General features: G+C 35.8%; 1 protein-coding gene across 1 annotated transcript in view; it reads right to left on the bottom strand.

Annotated features, from left to right (window-relative positions):
• The window catches only part of LOC150099839 (polycystin-1-like), a 94,038-nt gene that overhangs the window by 12,830 nt on the left and 63,781 nt on the right, over positions 1 to 17,427 (bottom strand). The window contains exons 23-34 of the mRNA XM_090403501.1: positions 16,877 to 17,007; positions 16,636 to 16,759; positions 16,197 to 16,376; positions 14,566 to 14,785; positions 14,133 to 14,386; positions 8,973 to 9,197; positions 8,557 to 8,658; positions 6,322 to 6,437; positions 4,866 to 5,031; positions 2,557 to 2,835; positions 936 to 1,066; positions 142 to 160 (exon numbers count right to left, since the gene is read on the bottom strand). Of these exons, the coding sequence (XP_090259627.1) occupies positions 142 to 160; positions 936 to 1,066; positions 2,557 to 2,835; positions 4,866 to 5,031; positions 6,322 to 6,437; positions 8,557 to 8,658; positions 8,973 to 9,197; positions 14,133 to 14,386; positions 14,566 to 14,785; positions 16,197 to 16,376; positions 16,636 to 16,759; positions 16,877 to 17,007 (1,947 nt within the window). The remainder of the gene's footprint in view (positions 1 to 141; positions 161 to 935; positions 1,067 to 2,556; positions 2,836 to 4,865; positions 5,032 to 6,321; positions 6,438 to 8,556; positions 8,659 to 8,972; positions 9,198 to 14,132; positions 14,387 to 14,565; positions 14,786 to 16,196; positions 16,377 to 16,635; positions 16,760 to 16,876; positions 17,008 to 17,427) is intronic.

The raw sequence follows: 17,427 nt of genomic DNA, 5'->3' as shown, positions 1-17,427 counted from the left end.
CAGTAAACCTACCACAACAGGAAGATTTTTATGCCTCTTCACACCACCACCATCATTCATTACAAAAGATTGACATGATTAAAACATCACGAGATAAAGTATACGAAATATCCACCACGTCAATTAAATGGAATGAAGAACTGCACTACGTGAGATAGAACTTCGTATTCAATGGCTAAATTCTTAAAATTCTTAATGCATCTTCAATTACTTAAGATTTTGAGGATGCAATCACGGTACCTTAAATCAAGAATGTTACAAACAACGTGCTACGTTGCACAGTCAGTACAACATCAAAGTGGCGTTTTTACCTTTGCATGAAATTTCCAGATTCTTACATTCACCAAAACCTCCACATCGTAAAAAAAAAAATACAGTTAAAAATACGCAGGGGTTTTTGAGATTCATTGATCTTATGGCATTTGCTATGTAGGCCAAACAGGAAGTTCGGAAAAGATCCGTATGTCTGAACACGTAAGAGAGGTTGAAAAACGAAGACAGCATAAAAATTAGGCTTGACATGCCACACACCTACCGCAGGCCATCAAGTAGTTTGGCAACAAATAAAAATGCCTCATAACCGTTTGACAAGACAGTTCAAGGAAGCCTCGCAAATGCTTCGGATCCCTACACAATGCAACAAAAATCAAGGCTTAATCTTACACCAAGTTTGGTCTGCTTTCATTATAAATCTAACCGCCACAGACCTAGGATACGACACGCGCAATGCTGCAGAACGCGATAGCAACAACTAGCATTGCTCCGATAAGAGCATAGTAATAAATTGCTCTTTTATTTTAATGAGCTGAATTCAAGAGAAACCAAAGGATTTTGAAGTGTTTTGCAATTATCCAGTATCTTTATAAGTAAGGAATTATGAGGTCTATTATTTACTACAAAGCTTGAAGTAATATGCTGAAGTAGGAAAGTTTTACTTACTTTGTTTTTTTAAAGCTTCCGTGATGTGAGATGGCCGCAGGCGACGCAGCCGAGATTTTCTAAACAAGGTGATCATCAAAAACGTAGGAGGAAATACGATGAAGTTTGCCATTACTCCAACGCCAATCTATTCAAAGAAAAAACAGTAACAAAAACAGAGGTAGTTAGTTATATACCATATTCAAGTTGCTTCATTTATAATGCACCACTAGGTTTTTTGTTTTCTGAAGTTTACGACCGAATTGTTAATCATTACAATTGATTACTATAACATTTGAATGACGGTTATGATAGTTAATATGTAATTAGTACTGAACATTGTCTTGCGCTCTCCTGAACTGAGTCAACTAAGACTGTAATTGAATTAGTTTTCCTTCGTACAGCGAGGTTCCTTCAAAAATAAAAAGAACAGTCCAACCGCATTTTTTTCAGTAATATTACTTTACTTTCAGCAGGCAATAAGAAATTGCTCATTTATAGATTTAACACCCTTGTCCCTAGATGCATTCAAATTATATTGGACGACTAAAATAAAAAAATAAACAAATAATGGAGGTGAAAGAGACTGAAAAAGAAGTTTGGGAAAAGGGAAGGATGAAGGGAAGAATTGCTTTTCGTACTTCAGCGTCGTCAAGTCTCTCCCTGAAAAATCATCCGAAAAACTTCAGAACAAGCACAACACCGAGTAAACCCAATCTGCATTCTAATTTATAAAAGATCTAACTAGGAAGGTTGTGTTGCCAACTATATTTGATCTGCACTAAGATTACTTGTTTCAATCCCTATCTCAATAGCAAAGAAAACCTACTTAAACTCATCACTTTTACTTTGAAGTGCTGGCAGGTGGCCTTGTACCAAGCTGTAATAATTGCAGAACTGTCCTAAAATACTTGCAATTGTTAAAATAATGATGAGACCAGTTTATTCTATTTTATAAATCTGTCGTACTCTCTTCTGCAGTCTATTTTTACAAAATATGTGATGAAGCTATGAGTAGCATTTTCTTTATCATTCGAAACCTTGACATCTTTATCAGAAATCTTATGTCATCAGCGTTGTTTGATTAAAAACAGCCAAGTAAAGTTCCTCGCGTTCTTAAAGAGATTCAAAGGTACAAGAATTTCAATATTTGGTAGTTTCTATGACTATGCAAGTTTTGACTGATCATGATTATAAAGGTCCTTTCCTGGACAAGTTTAAAGAACTCTATGAACGGTCTAAAAATAAAATTATCATTAATTTATATTTTTCTAGTCTAAATAATTTTAGCTGGAACTTGGTAATGTTGATTTTTCTTCGCTTAATGGCAAGCGTCATTGTGCGAACACGTTTAACGATGGCATAAGAATGAAAGTCACTGTCTGAAATATCGATACACGTGGCCTCGAAATTACCATCAAATCATAAAATTCGAAATGCAGTAATTTGCATCTTTGCAAATGAATCTTTGCAAACTAAGGGAAAAATTCACAAATGCTAACACGTCATTAATTTATCTGGTAATTTTTGTGTATTTTATTAGAATTTACTAATCACTTAATATTAAGTGATTATTTCCACATGAATAAAGTCCCGTTGTTTGTAAAGTAAACTAAATGAAGTAATCTATAAGCATACCTGTTCCGGGCTGAGAGAAAGTGGTCCCATACTAATGGCAGAACCAGTTGGCTTGCTAGGAACTTGTCCGTACCACATTGCGTTCACTAGCATTGACAAGTATAACATCGCTATGCAACAGGAAACTCGCTGCACTCTGGTGAACCGACTTTTCGGAGGACGCATGAAAATGGAAAACCACAGATGGCCATCAGAGAGATTTTTCTGTGTTGTGATGTTGAAGAGGTGAGTGAACTCAGTGGCTTCGCCTTTCCCTGCTACTGGCAACAACCGATCGATCTGAAAGAAAAAAAAACACTTTCATGGATTATTATAATTCAATCATACTTCAAACAATGACACAAAATGTTACTAAGATTTCATGAATAATTACATGACTAATTACTCTTCACTAGTTAAGTACACTTAGCCACGCAATCCCTTGAAAATGGCGGAGTCGATTAAAAAAAATTCCTCGATTTGAAAATGCAGGTCTTTGTAAAATTTTATCAGTAAAATAAATCAGACTAGCTAATTATCGTTGTGGGTCAGTGTACACGATTAATAATGATAATGCAATGAACAGACAAAATGTTGCAAATTGGTGTTGGTCATTTAGCGAAGAGGCAAATGAAGATGAATCAAAATGGCAAGTTGAAAACGGTGATCACTAGAAAACGTTACATGAGCAAAGAATGTTAATTTTTGAAAGGAAAATTCAATTTTTGAACTTGAAACACTTTTCTCAGACCCTTCTCTTGTCGTAGAACATATTGGCAAGGCTGCTTATCTCATATTACCGTCATTTCTCGGCGAATCTGTTTAGATAAGCGATATAAAGGCTTGCAGGCTGCATGCATAAAGGAAGTACAATGAGGGTTACCACAACATATCGCAACGAAAATTCTTTTGAATTTTCAAAGAAATGCTAAAAGCTTTGCCTGAAACACTTTTGCAAAATTTTATCCAAATGCCTTTGTCAGTAAATACAATTTTCGATCGAAAAAAGCTTGCAGAACACGAACTGTCGAGTAACGGAAATTTGTCCTAGAACGAAGTACACGCTTGTAGTCTGGTTTCTTTGTATATGAAAGAATGGCCGGAGAATGTTTTTCACGTGTGTTGTCCTGATATTAAAGTTTGGAATTGGCAATGTAATGATGTTGACTTTGCTTCTCGTGTATAGATTACCATCAGTAGTCGTCACGTGTTACGACCATTATGACACATTACCATGAGTCAATAATGACAGGTGAGTTCCATCTCGATGCGCAGACAACTCTGCATATCTCGCATTGTAGCATTTTATGTTGCGCTCTGACACGATAATATCTCCATATCACAAACAAAGCAGGTTTTGCAAACACATAATTTGAAGAGAGAGAGAGAGAGAGAGAGAGAGAGAGAGAGAGAGAGAGAGAGAGAGAGAGAGAGAGAGAGGGAGAGAGAGGGGGATTCGGTGCATTGCAGGACTAAACATAGACTCGAACCCAAAAGAACATCGACTGGATGAACTGGAGGACAGAGCACAACTAAAGTAGCCTTCTTCGTTAGTGAAATTTACTAATGCTTTGAAAGCAGAATGGGATGCACTACTTCCAGCTTGTTACCATGAAGTTATAGAATTTGCTTCAACTTCATGGCTTATGACAAGACAGTTCAAAAACTCCAGTCTCCAAATAAATTTTTGCACATAGACCAAGGTTGAATCATGGGTTTATACCGTATTCTTGATGAATTTCATTGCAAAATGAAATTCATCAACACCGATAAAAGAATTTATAGAAGAAACTGGAGTGTTTTGTAAAGTTATTCCTGCTGCCATTAACACCAGCTTCGCTTCTCTAGCGAAAATATGTGCAACGATGAAGCAGAAAGAACTTGAACACACATGAATATAACGATATATAAATTTAGTATGCTACTTTCAAATGATATCGTGCAGTTTAATATGAAATCCCATTGCAACTGGTGGAAAGGATGAAACAGAGTTTGAAATAAGCATTAGATATGCTTTATTACATAGTTTAAGTCCGACTGAATATCGATGACATTATTTTAAAAATCATGACTTCAAGTTTTAATTTGAAAACATGACTAACAAAAAAACATGACTTCAAGTTTTAAGTTTTAATAAAACTTCAAGTTTTAATTTTTTTTATTTTTTTTATTTGAAACCGATCACGACTATTGTGATCAAACAGGTGTGAACGCTAGAATAACAACGGAATTTTACTTAAGACTTTGCAAGCACAGTATACCATATGCCCTCTTCTGATCAGCTTATTAATATAAAAAAATGTATTTACATATTTCTCGACTTCACTTACCGATCCGTCATCCTTTTCTACTGCAAACCATCTGTTGCTGACAAATTCAAACTTCTCTCCTGTCTGGACATCCCTCACTACAATGAAGCTAAGGAACCAGGATCTAAATTTCCCCTTACCAGAGTTGTCGTGCCATATTCTCATGTAATTCAATCGTCCAAGTGGCCTGCAAGACAACGAAGAATATTTCGGAATTGGAGAAAAGGAAATAAAAAAAAAGAAGTGTATATATATATATACAGTATATATATATATATATATATATATAGGCAACTAAAATTCAACGACTGCATTAGACACATTAGATCAGTGCAATGAGTGAAAATAGTTGTAGTTGATAAGAACTTCGAAGTGCATTCGTAGGACTATCTGAGGACATTTTTGAGATCATTTCTGATCGTATGCGGTTCGTATGATGGATATCAATCACGACAGAGAACGTTCATGTTAATTTCAATTATAATCAAATAAAAAAATCATGAGCTTTTGGCTTGTAATTTTAGCCTTTCTGGATGTTAATTCTGAATGTACAGCAATTCGAATTCATGGTGTGAATGTGAATTTTCTGATATCTTTTCTTTTTCTGTGCAAGAATGTTTTTCATCAACTTGCACATTCGTTTCACGAAGTTGATCGATTGGGTGGACCGCTTCGATGCCATCACGTGTTTAATCTTTATAAATAACACACCGCTGACTTAAAAATAAATATGCTTTAAATGTAATTTTTGAGTTTTTCATTTCATTCAATTAATAATTTCACTAGTAGAGACCATATCGTTATAAATTTCCAGCTGTCTGAGAGGGAGGAATATTTTGAGTAAATAAATAAAAAAAAATCCCAGACAGTCTTTTTTTATTTCATTTCAAGTGATTGTCATCAGCACTTCGTTGATTGCTTTTTCGCTCTTCTGTCTTTACGGTTGTAACTGAATAAAGTTAATGTCTCGCTTCTTTACAATGTATTCGAAGTAAAGGTAATAGTAACTTGTTTTTCGCGTAATTATTTTTAATGTCACATTTCACAACATAGTCATGGAAGGCGATTATTTCGATTCAGATATTCACAACATCAGAAGCACATTTTTTTTCAATGTCAACATCCTCGTAATATGATCCGTTCAAATGCAGTACAGTTTGGTGATTTAACCTGATCTCAGCCGGATAAGATGGAAACGTTGTATGATCAGTCTTCTGTTGTTAAATCCTGTTGCTTAATCTTTAAATGTGTGTTAAAAAGCCAGTTTGAAGAAAAAAAACTCAGTTATTGTAAGAAAATTCCGAGCTTGCATACCTCTTAGACAGAATAAATTATCCTTTTCTTAATGAATCTCTCCTTCCTCGTGGATTGAATTTGAACCAATCTTTCTTTTCAAACAGTGTCACGTGGAAAAAAAGTAGTCACCTTCTTCCACTAGTCTTAGTATAACTACTGATTGATGGTTTAGGATGCTTACCTAGCAACTGCCATCACAAAAGTGTCGACGCCACCTTTTCGAAATATCTTTCTCTTTCCATCTTCTAGTTTGCGAACTTCTGTTTCGTCATCATCACCCGATAAAATGAATTGAACCTGCGGAGAGAAAACAATATTCATAGCATTAATTAGCGAATAAGAAAGTTTAAAAAATACTTCAAAATCAAGGCGGAGTTTTAAACTCACTTTATAATAATTTTGCTGTGAGCTAAATTACATACTGTCACTTTAGCTCACAGCGACAGCATGTAATAAACGGTATCGGGAGAGTTCATCGAAAAAACGTTAATCGAAAGACAATTCATCGAACGATAATTCGTCGAAAATGCAGTTCATAGAAAAAACAATTCACCGAAAATTTTAACTTCTCGAAAATGTTACAATAAAAGTGCTCCATTTAGAACAAAAACTGAACGGTGCAGAGTGAGATAGCAATGCTACTTTAATAGGGAATAATTATAGAACAATATGGTTTCTTACAGTCTTTCTTGTCTGATAACTGTTTCATGTCTGTTCATGGGAGTGATTTGCTTGTTTCCGGGAGGAAGCCCAGCCTACGCAGACTCCATTATTATTATTATTGTTACTAGTAGTAATATGCGAATTCAATACAGCCATTATTATATGAGATAAATTTTAATTTTACTCATCTTATTCTACAAACCAGACAAATTGCCAGGAGAATACATGCAGTTTACAGTTAAAATACACTGGCACAATTGCCTTTCTTGCTTCCAGATTCGCTATTTGAAACGTTTACAAGAAAATGTCGAACTGGTCCAGTTTTTAGTTAAGCTATATTCGGGGAAACAAAGAAATAACATGTCCAAATTATGTACTACAATAACTCTCTGACTTAGCGGAATTAGTAGAAGTTATTGGTACCAGAAGTTGTCTGCACGGTTCAGTTTTTGTTCTAAATGGATCACTTTTATCATAACATTTTTGAAGAAAAGTTTCGAAATATTAGCAGTTCCGCTTTGGCTAAATCAATTTAATGAAATTTTAGTTAACTTGTTTTTTCGATGAATTCTAGTTCGATGAATTGTTCATTCGATGAATTGCATTTTCGACGAATTCTAGTTCGATGAATTGTCTTTCGATTAACTGTTTTTTTTCGATGAATTTTCATGGAACCGTAATAAACGGAAGGGTCAAGCTTTTAAGTTCTAATTTTTAACCATCCACTAGGAAAGAAGCTAATTAGCGATGTTCGATAAGTATATTTTTTCAAGTTCAAATTGCACTACAAAGGATCAACATCATCCAGAAAATTAGTGTTTATAGCTTTATTTGTGACGTAGCGGTGCTTAGAACAAGCGAGTTGAACGAAAGCGTCGTCCAGCTTGCTAAATTGCCACGGGTCTTAGGTTATTGATTAAGAGTAAGTGATTAATTTAGTAATCCCTTATTTATACAAGAATCTGGTATCATATGTACTGTATTTTTTCGTGTCTATGTTTTTTTTTTTTTTTTTGGAATTTTTTTCTTTTCTTTCAATCATTTTTGTATCATTTGAGTATTTTCCACGTCTTTTTTATTATAAAATATAACAGTCTATATAATCAAATGGCAATAAAACAGAATACCACACTACTGGCATTTTGGTTCCGTCTTTAAAGTCGATTGCTGCTGTTCTTCAAAGCAGTGATCAGCTGTAGACGAATGGAGTGTGCTTTGATCTGAATACCATTTTTCAGGTATAAAATTAATTTTTCCAGAGACGACAATAACTTTCCTGGATATAATCGAAGAAAAAAAAAACCAAGTAAAAACTTCCGGCGAGTTAAATGAAAATATGATGTTCGCATCCACAAATTCATTGTCCATTTTTTATTATAGTAGAACTACACAAGCTAAGTTAATATGGAGATCTTAACATTAACTCCAAGTAAGTGAAGGTCATGAGGTATAACGTGTTTTTCAATTGTATGTTTAGAGTCAGTTTCCCATTGAAAAAACTTGCTTAAGGTGACGTCGGATGGAATGGACAATAATCATACCTGTGTTGCTGCAAACGTATACTGGTTGTAGGTATATGTTTAATATGCTTGCAATGAATAAGTTAGTTTTAAATAAGAACATTATTAGTTGAATTATCAGTTTATATTTGAGTTCGCATGAACATGGTGATGACGATTTACACTTGAATTAAAAATACACTAAACATGCAAGATTTTCTGTGCATTTCAAAATGTAGACATAAAAGAAGTACCTTTGAATCCGTTCCTGAACCATCTTTACTGCCAGTGAACACTGTGATTTCATACAGATATCTGTCGTCAGGATCGTTGTCAGGCAACGGAGTAGCGCCCAACTAAGAAGAAAGAGAGAAAGTAAACAAAAGCGATTCAGTTCAATGGGCTATCCAATAATAATTGTATACTTTCAGTTCCTGAACTGAGTGAGTAAACTAATTACCTCCCACCTTTTCTGGTCTTACAGCTTATTGTTAATAAATGAATGTTTGAGTTTGAATAGATTTTAAAAGATGACTCAACATAGTTTCCACAAATTATTACAACTACTACAGAATAAAATAAAAATGTATTTATTATTCAGTTAATTTAATATTTAATTATTAGGCCGCAACTACTTATAACAACTTATGGAATGAACTCTAAAGGGTACCTTTTCCACATCTTTCTTGTCCTGGTACCGCGCCCAAATGAGTAAAACGATATATAAAAATAGAGTGACTATTATAGTCATGTAGATCGTTATGTTGTCAGCAAATCCGGCATTGGCAAACACGTACGAGAAATCGACTGTGTTCGGACTAACAAAGAATCCTCCTCCAAATGAAGTCAGATGATTGCATTTACAGTGAGTTACCAAAGCATTAGCTTCGTGTACCTGTAGGGAGGGATGGAACAGAAAGATGAAAAGCAATTAATATTAGTGAAATCACCGGACAACAATAGGATTTTATACACATTTTAACAGTAAAAAACTGAAGTTTCTCATTAGTAATTAATATAATTTGAATAACACGTAAAAACATACACATTTTGCTAAAAGTTCATAAGAGAAATTGAAACTACCGAGAACAAGCATAATTCTATCGGGAGTATCTAATATAAAAAGTGTTAGATTCCAGAACAGCTTGCAATAAGAAAATTATAACATTAAGCTGTCCTTTATGTGTCAAATAAAATAAGCCACGGAAAAGAACAGAATTTAAATCGTTACCACCCTGGTTGGCCGAATGGTTAGCATACCCGTTCTTCAACAAGCAGGCTGTGGGTTTAAAGTCCACCCTAGGCATTGGATGTTGATTGTCTTTAAGTAGGAAATGATTTCGTTTCACTGAAATGATTTCACTGCTCCGCTTATTGGAGGCCCGGGTGGATAGAAAAACTTTCATATTTGGTCTCTCGAGCAGGGGTAAAGTGTGTATTTATTGTTTTTTTTTAATGGTAAAATATCTTTTATAGAAGGTGGTATGTTTAAAATTTCATAACACTTTCTTCCTGGTTATGACTTATTTAATGAACCTTATCTCCTATATTGATAATAGGTCCAATTATTGTAATCTCTAATAAGGTAATAGTAATTAATAACGTTGGCCCCTCATTGCCTTCCAGTGAAAAGTTACAGTAGATTTGTACAATGTTTAAAGTACTTAAATTTGTGCATTGCAGTGAGAATTTGGACGTGGAAGATAAGTGTGTCCGCGGGGTTAGCCTAGTGGCTGTGCGCTTCGCAACCATATGCCTGGGGAAGGAGTGTCCTGGGTTCGATTCCCGTCGCCGACGTGAGGAACTTAAGGATCTTCCTCAGCCATAGCCAAGTTAGTCGGTCTTGGGCGTGGACAGTATGTTTTTTCCCCAGTTTATTCTGGGGTTTATCATCTCGCAAAACAGGCAAACCGGCCTTGAGAACTCAACACTACGGACATAGGATACATCGGGGCTTAGGGCTGACCAACTTATCCTGTGAACGGTTTGAGGGCCGATGATTAATAAACCCTCGACACCGCAAGGTAAAAGAGGGTAAAAAGAAAATAAGATGAGATGAGAAGATAAGTGTGTCGAATTTTTTTCCCCCAAAGTTTCTTCAAACAATAAATCAGGCATAGCTGAAAAAATTTTTTCCTAGGAGGTGAACTATGGTGCTTTGAACAGGACGCGACTCAAGCCCTCCACCACAGTAGATCTTGTAATAATATCCGCATATTATTACAAGATCTCTATTTTTATTACAGATCTGTAGTTTATTATAACTTTATATCAGAGGCAATTTAGAATACGCAAGAGATACTTTTTACAAAACTGGAGCATTTCTATCACATAAAAATCCGTTCAGAGTTTAAAATGAAACGTAGAAAGCAGAGAAACAATCATCAAGAATATTAGAAATGCCTACTTTTGAAGACCCGACGCGTAATCCGTCTCATTGTAAGGAAATGTGTTATTCGTGTAACAATCTGTTAATCATATAAAAGATCTGTATCTTACTCAGAATTCGTCTTGTATGGAAAAGATGAGCAGAAATAGTCGGAACGTAATTTCGAGGAAAATGTAAAGTGCTGTTTTTTCAGCAATTCCAAACTCCACAGTTGGCAAATGAGCTGAAACACACAAAAGACGCTGAGCCCCACATGCGACCACTCAGGCTTCAACTGCTGACTGACAAGAGTCAGTGCTCTTGGAGCTAATTACTTCATCTCGCCGTCAGACATTGGGGAATTTGGTTTGCAGACTGAACAATCCCACGAGTGCTTTCACGACACGTACGCAGCAAAACTACACGTCTCATAAATATTCTAGCATGAGTGCCCACACGCCTTTCTTATCAGCAACGAATAGGCATCGTTGGCTGCCATGGCACTAGGTACACCGAAAGTAGATTGAAAAAGCAATAGAAATTAATCTTGTGGAGTGACAAGTCACGCTGCACACTTTGCCAGTCGGATGGACGTCTTTCGGTACTGGGTATGTTTGGAGAATGCGTTCTACTTCGTCACCTCCAAATAAATTTTTATTTAGTGGTAATGAAGGTGGCAAGGGTTTTCCTCCCGGAAATAATTGTGTTTTCTCATCCCGCAACCAGCAAACTGGCCAAGAGAACACACACACACACACACACACACACACACACACACACACACACACACACACACACACACACACACACACACACACACACACACACACACACGAGAGTAATCCTATAAATTATGATCACAAAGACAGACATTAAGAGGATTATTATTATAATGTAATGATGCAGAATGAATTAGTTACAGTATGGTATGGAATAAATCTCATCGATTATGTCCAGTAAGAAATCCTGACTACAAGGTCTAACTTATTAATACTTTGAACAATTATGCGTGTCCTGCGTTCTAATAATTATACATTATCCGCCCTTCAAACAAAATTATTGCGAACAGGTGGATTGGAGAGACTGACATCGGAACATTGCAGTGGTCAGCAGATACCCGAACCCCATAGAACCGGCATGGGTAGCGCCCTAACTCACCGTTAGAGCACTACCAAATGACCACTCTTTAGCCGTGAAATTTACATTCATTAATAGAGAACAGTGGTGGGTGGGATAGCGTCTGTAGCTTTTTACCATATATATATATATAGTCAGTAACAGATGAAGCCTTATTAATGTGTCATAATAACTTGGAACAGTTATTATGGTTAAAGAAGATAGGACACTTCATTAATTTTTGTCAATACACACACGTTTTTATTTATACCTGCATGTGTCTTAATTTTTGGTACGATAGTATATACGTAAAGAAGGTGCTATTTTTCGTGTTTGAGTTGTTAGATTACGATCGTGTTCTCCGAAAGTTTTTTCTGGGTTTGTGAGAATATTTCAGTATCATAGGCGAACAAATTTCTTTTCAGATGGGCAGCCATCGCACGTTTTCAAATAATTCAGGCTTTCTGACGTGGTTAACAAAACAAACTACTTTTATAATAGTTTTAGTGATCGAAAACATATATGAAATATACTTCAAGCGCAAACTTTGTTTGCTTACACTTGGATAATGGATTAAACCAAGTATATAATTTCTTGGTATCTTTAATTTATAATATAACCAAGTGAAAAACTTTCAACAATCTATGTAGATTTTATAAACGTGGACGTGTTTTGTCATTATCCAATACATAATCGAAATGTATTAACTACATTTACAATATTTATTTACAATTCATTAATATACTCTATTTACAATTTATTTACAATAAATTAACTACATTTACAAATGAAGTTCTTTTATTCCCCCCCCCCCCACCCGCCACCTCCATTTGCTTGATTTGGAGGCGCTCAACACGCAGCGAGAAAAGTAACGAACTTGTTGATCTCGAAAGGAAATGTTTAAAAGACGCAATTATTAATCATCCCATAGAAAAAACATGAAGAATTTTTTTATATGAAATTAGAAATAAATTCTTAATATTACTTATACAGGGTGTTCGGGATAAATTTGACATATTTATAATTAATTAGATTTTTCCGTAAGTTACATGTATTAACACACACTTCTCTTCATTTAAAAGTTTGGACCCTTCTTCATTCATATACAAGATGTCAGAAAGGATGGATAGCTGGAACCCACCTGAATCATGGAAGAGAATAACTTGTATCATGATGATTCGTGCCCGCCATCAAAATAAGGATATTACGACTGCTGCCCAATGCTCCCTGAATACAGTAAAAACAATCAGGCATGAACTAGAGACTTGCAATGGTGACTACGAGGATGTAGCAAGAAGAAAGATCCCTAGCAGACGATCTGATTGCGTTCGTACAGCAGAATTCCTCGCAAATCTGCAGGAACAGGTGTTGAAGAACCCTGGCATTGGAATTCGGGCTTTGTTCGTGGAGTTGCTAACTGTAGTCAAGCCCTGGATAACAAGGGTAGCCAATGGTAGGCCGTATGTATGGCAGCAGGATTCGGCCCCTTGCCACACCTCTGGGAAAAGTCAAAAATGGTTGTCTGAAAATTTCTACGACTTCACCAGTCCAAATGTTTGGCCTCCAAACTCCCCAGACCTTAACCCCATGGGTTATTTTGTATGGGGCGCAGTTGAAAAAGACACCAATCGCACTTCCAGTAATACAAAAGCCCAGTTAATGGATAAAATTAAAACAGTTTTTGCGGCCCTTCCCAGGGAGACTGTAGCATCAACTTGTTCGAGGTTCCGAAGCAGAATTGAAGCTGTGATCGATGCTAATGGTGGTTATTTTGAGTAAATCTTGTTGATAGTATTGTAATTAACTCTGCCTGTAATGTTTTTTTGTCAATTCATTAAATTTAATAGATACAAAGAAGATTTTCTTTTTCCTTACGAAACTGTCAAATTTATCCCGAACACCCTGTATATAATTCAGACTTTATCCAATTTTAATGCTGATTATTTAGTTCTCTAAGAGAACTACAATATCCAGTTGAATGTTCTCTAATAGGTTGCAGTTGCGAGTTTTCACTGCTTAATTTTGAATACTGGCAAAATACTTGTAATGAAACGACTCTTTCCTTTGTTAAAATCCACGAATTTCTCATGTCAACGATTAGCTTATTACATCCCAACTGTAAGGAGAATTCATTGTAAACCGTAAAGAACCGTTTCTCCTCAGTTATGCCGAGTTGTTATTAATAGTATGTGTGTGTGTGTATGTAGATTTTAAATGATTCATATATAAGACTATACTCATAGTGTTTATTTCACCAGCAGTTATTTGATAACCTATGGACTCACTTTAATTATTATTATTTTTCGTTGTGTTATTTGAAGAAGAGCACTGCAGTCCAATACTTACAAAACAGCCTTCTCCTGACCATATTTTCAGTGCATAATTAAAGAAATAGCATCCGGATGTGTATATGCGAACCGAGTAATTCGTAGAGAACTCTCGAACTGTTTCTCCGTGTGTGAAGTTCATCTCACTATCAAATAAAAGGTCATCGGGGAAAATCTCCTCTTCGGCAGTTTCATTCGCTTCTATTACTCCAAGATAAAAGAAGCCCGTTCGGTTACGAATAACGTCAGTTGGTAGGAAAATGTCGTACGTTCCTGGAAGACAAGAGAGAACCGAAATATTTCCACAGAACTAACTTTAAAGAGAAATCAAAATTTGGGAATGCATCAGTTGATTTAAGAGTCGGTTTTACTTCCGTTTTACACTATGTACAACACAATACCATAAGTGCTAATAAAATCATTACGGACGTAAAGAATTCTAAGTTACTTACCGTTTACTTCTCTTGCAGTTTCTAGTGGTATCATCAAGTCATAGGCGTGCAGCAAAGGTTTGAATCTGTGTCTGATGAACAGTAATACTCTAGTTGTTGGGTTAGTTGGAGTAATTTCAATGTTTACGGCAGATTCGAATTTTTCCACGATAAATTGGTGATAGACCATCTCTTCAAACCACTTCATCTGCGCATGGGTGAACACAGGAGGAGGCAAGGCCTGTAATTAAAGAAAACACACGATTCGTTGTAAAAATGAAGCATATGTAGAGAGCGAAAGTTGTTTTGGTGGGGCGAGGGGGATAGGCAATTACAGAATAATTGTAAAATAAGTAAAGAGATCATAAACTATCTTGGAGAATGGTTCGTAAGTTTAGGGGAAAAATAAACATCAAGGCATATTTGTGATTGAAACTGAAATCTTCAAAATTTCAGTTACTCTGATCTTTTCACGTACTGTTCTTCCGAAACATAACTACTTGAATATCTACTAACAACTTTTAACTTATTCAACTGGATAACATCTACGTGAATAAGTTTTGAAATCCCAATGTTACATCAGGTACGAGAAACATGAATTCGAATGCGGTGAGCTTTATTCTGACAAATGCATGTAAGATACCCGTCAAATTTCCAGGTATTACTTTTTTCATGTAGTCACCAAAGAAGTTCAAGGTTATGACCCATCATAGCACTGAAACTTGTATTCCGAAGTAGAAGAAATTCGAGCCAAATGTTTTTTTCAGCAAGAAACGAGAGTGAGTAAATTGCTAGTTTCTTAATGGTCCAAAGGAATGGAAATAACAAAGGAAGATCTGAACAAACTGCAGGGGATAAGCAGAATCAAGTAGCGCGTGTAGATGGTTGTATGTGCGTGGCTTACGAAGACGCCCTGGAAATCAACACCACCTACCAAGTGGTGGTGATTTCCTTCCATATCCTTAACATACCGAAACCGGATCACACTTGCACGTCTGTGTACTTTTTACACATTCATTCTGCCCTGCAAAATGCGGGTTCCTGTATAATGTATTTACCTTATATTTGAAAACACCATCTTACACCGAAAATAGTATCGCCAACTTAAATTTTTCCACCCTACACGAGAAGTAAAATTTTTAATTCTGCAATATAAAGACTTTGTAATCCCTGCTTTCACAATTGGTATCCACGATGCCTATTGGCTGGAAAGACCTCGGTTTGAATCCCATGTAGGATGCAAATAACATTATAAGGTGATTTAGCTTGTGTCATACAGACGTGGCATGGTTGTTCCTCCCGAAAATTTGGTTTTTCATCCACGAAACAGGCATAACGGCCAGAAGAAAACATGCGCACTTTACAGGCATGAAACACTAGTCTCATAGCCTTAGTTGTCTCTTTGTAAACAACAACCACATCTCCACTTTAAACATAAGTATGGAACATTGAAATATAAGGTAAATGTTTTTTTTTTTTCACTAATCAGTGGCTACACATGTGAAAAACAGCAAGAATATATAGAAAATTTAATCTGACCTAAAATATCGAGAACTGACAACCACGAGTGTCCGAAGGATTTAATTAATCACGCAAAATATTTTATTTCTTATTTGATGGAAAATATTTTATTATTAATGGACAGTACTCACACTTTCTTCTTTGCTACCGGACTTGCGCGGAATGATAATACTGAAGAGGCCAGTGGTGTTTTTGATGTCCATGATGTTCATCTCTTCGTCCAGCACCATCAGCTGCATTGTTTTCGTGTCATTGGCTAACACATCAACTCCATCACCATAAGACTGGAGAATGGCAGGCCACGATACCGCCTGGAATAAAATAACAGCTTTAATTTGGTGTAAAGGATTAAAAATAATTTAAACGAAGAATTCAGTTTCAAAGATTTGAAACACCACAAAAACACCACGATTTCCTGGTTTAGTGAGAGAGAGAGAGAGAGAGAGAGAGAGAGAGAGAGCATGGGGATTCCCCCATGCTCTCTCTCACGTGAAAGTTTTAATTGAAGGGTAAACTCAGTTATCAAGAAAATATCATCTCATATTCAAGAAGTACGAAAAGCAGCAATACCATAACTCCAAGGGTTTCGTTCCCTGCGCAGCCATACTCGTTGAGAATATCGCAGACTTCGGGGAATATGTAGACTGCATCACCATGTTGAATCGACCTGTTGCTGAGTGTTCCTCCTTTGAACCTGGAAAGCATCGTTTTTTTTTTAAACTAATTTACCAGAAAAAAATTGTTCTGAAACACATTTTATGATATAATTCCGAGATTTTTATGAAAGCGATTTAATCTCGCCCTCACTTACATGGAAATGGTGAGGCCAAGGCCACTGGGGGCAATGAATTCCATCGGTTCCTCGCCTACCACAATGTTCCTCAAAATGGTAAGAACAAGTTTTATTGTGAGATCGACCATGTCGCGAATCTGTGGTTCTGCCTTTAACAAAAAATAAAGAAAAATTAAGATGTTTTAAAGACACACAGCAATTAAGAATTCATAATTATTGATTATTCTATTATTTACGATTTTTCCTGAGAGAACTAGTGCAGGTTCATCTTAAGTTTTATTTTGAGGCATTTTTAAAATAGAAATAAAATTTATTTTAACCTAAAGATTTATTTTACTACTGAGAAAAGGAACTTTATTTACTAGTTAACAGCATTTATTTAAGAGGTCTGAACCAGAGCAGAAAACAAATCAGGGTATGCAGTAAGGTAGGTTAATTAGTTATATAATTAAAACAGAAGCAAAGAAGAATATCCCAACAGAGTGTAAGAAGAACAGGTGCAAATGGCTGTCAGAAAATGCCATCAAAACTGCTCAGGAAAGGAGGAAAATGAAGGCCACAGGAAATTT

The sequence above is a fragment of the Typopeltis vanoorti genome, chromosome 14, assembly GCF_054136105.1.
Source record: "Typopeltis vanoorti isolate ZY-2024b chromosome 14, IOZ_Tvanoo_1.0, whole genome shotgun sequence".
Classification (NCBI taxonomy): domain Eukaryota; kingdom Metazoa; phylum Arthropoda; class Arachnida; order Uropygi; family Thelyphonidae; genus Typopeltis; species Typopeltis vanoorti.
The sequence above is the reverse complement of the archived record's forward strand: the minus strand, read 5'-3'. Positions and strand labels throughout refer to the sequence as shown.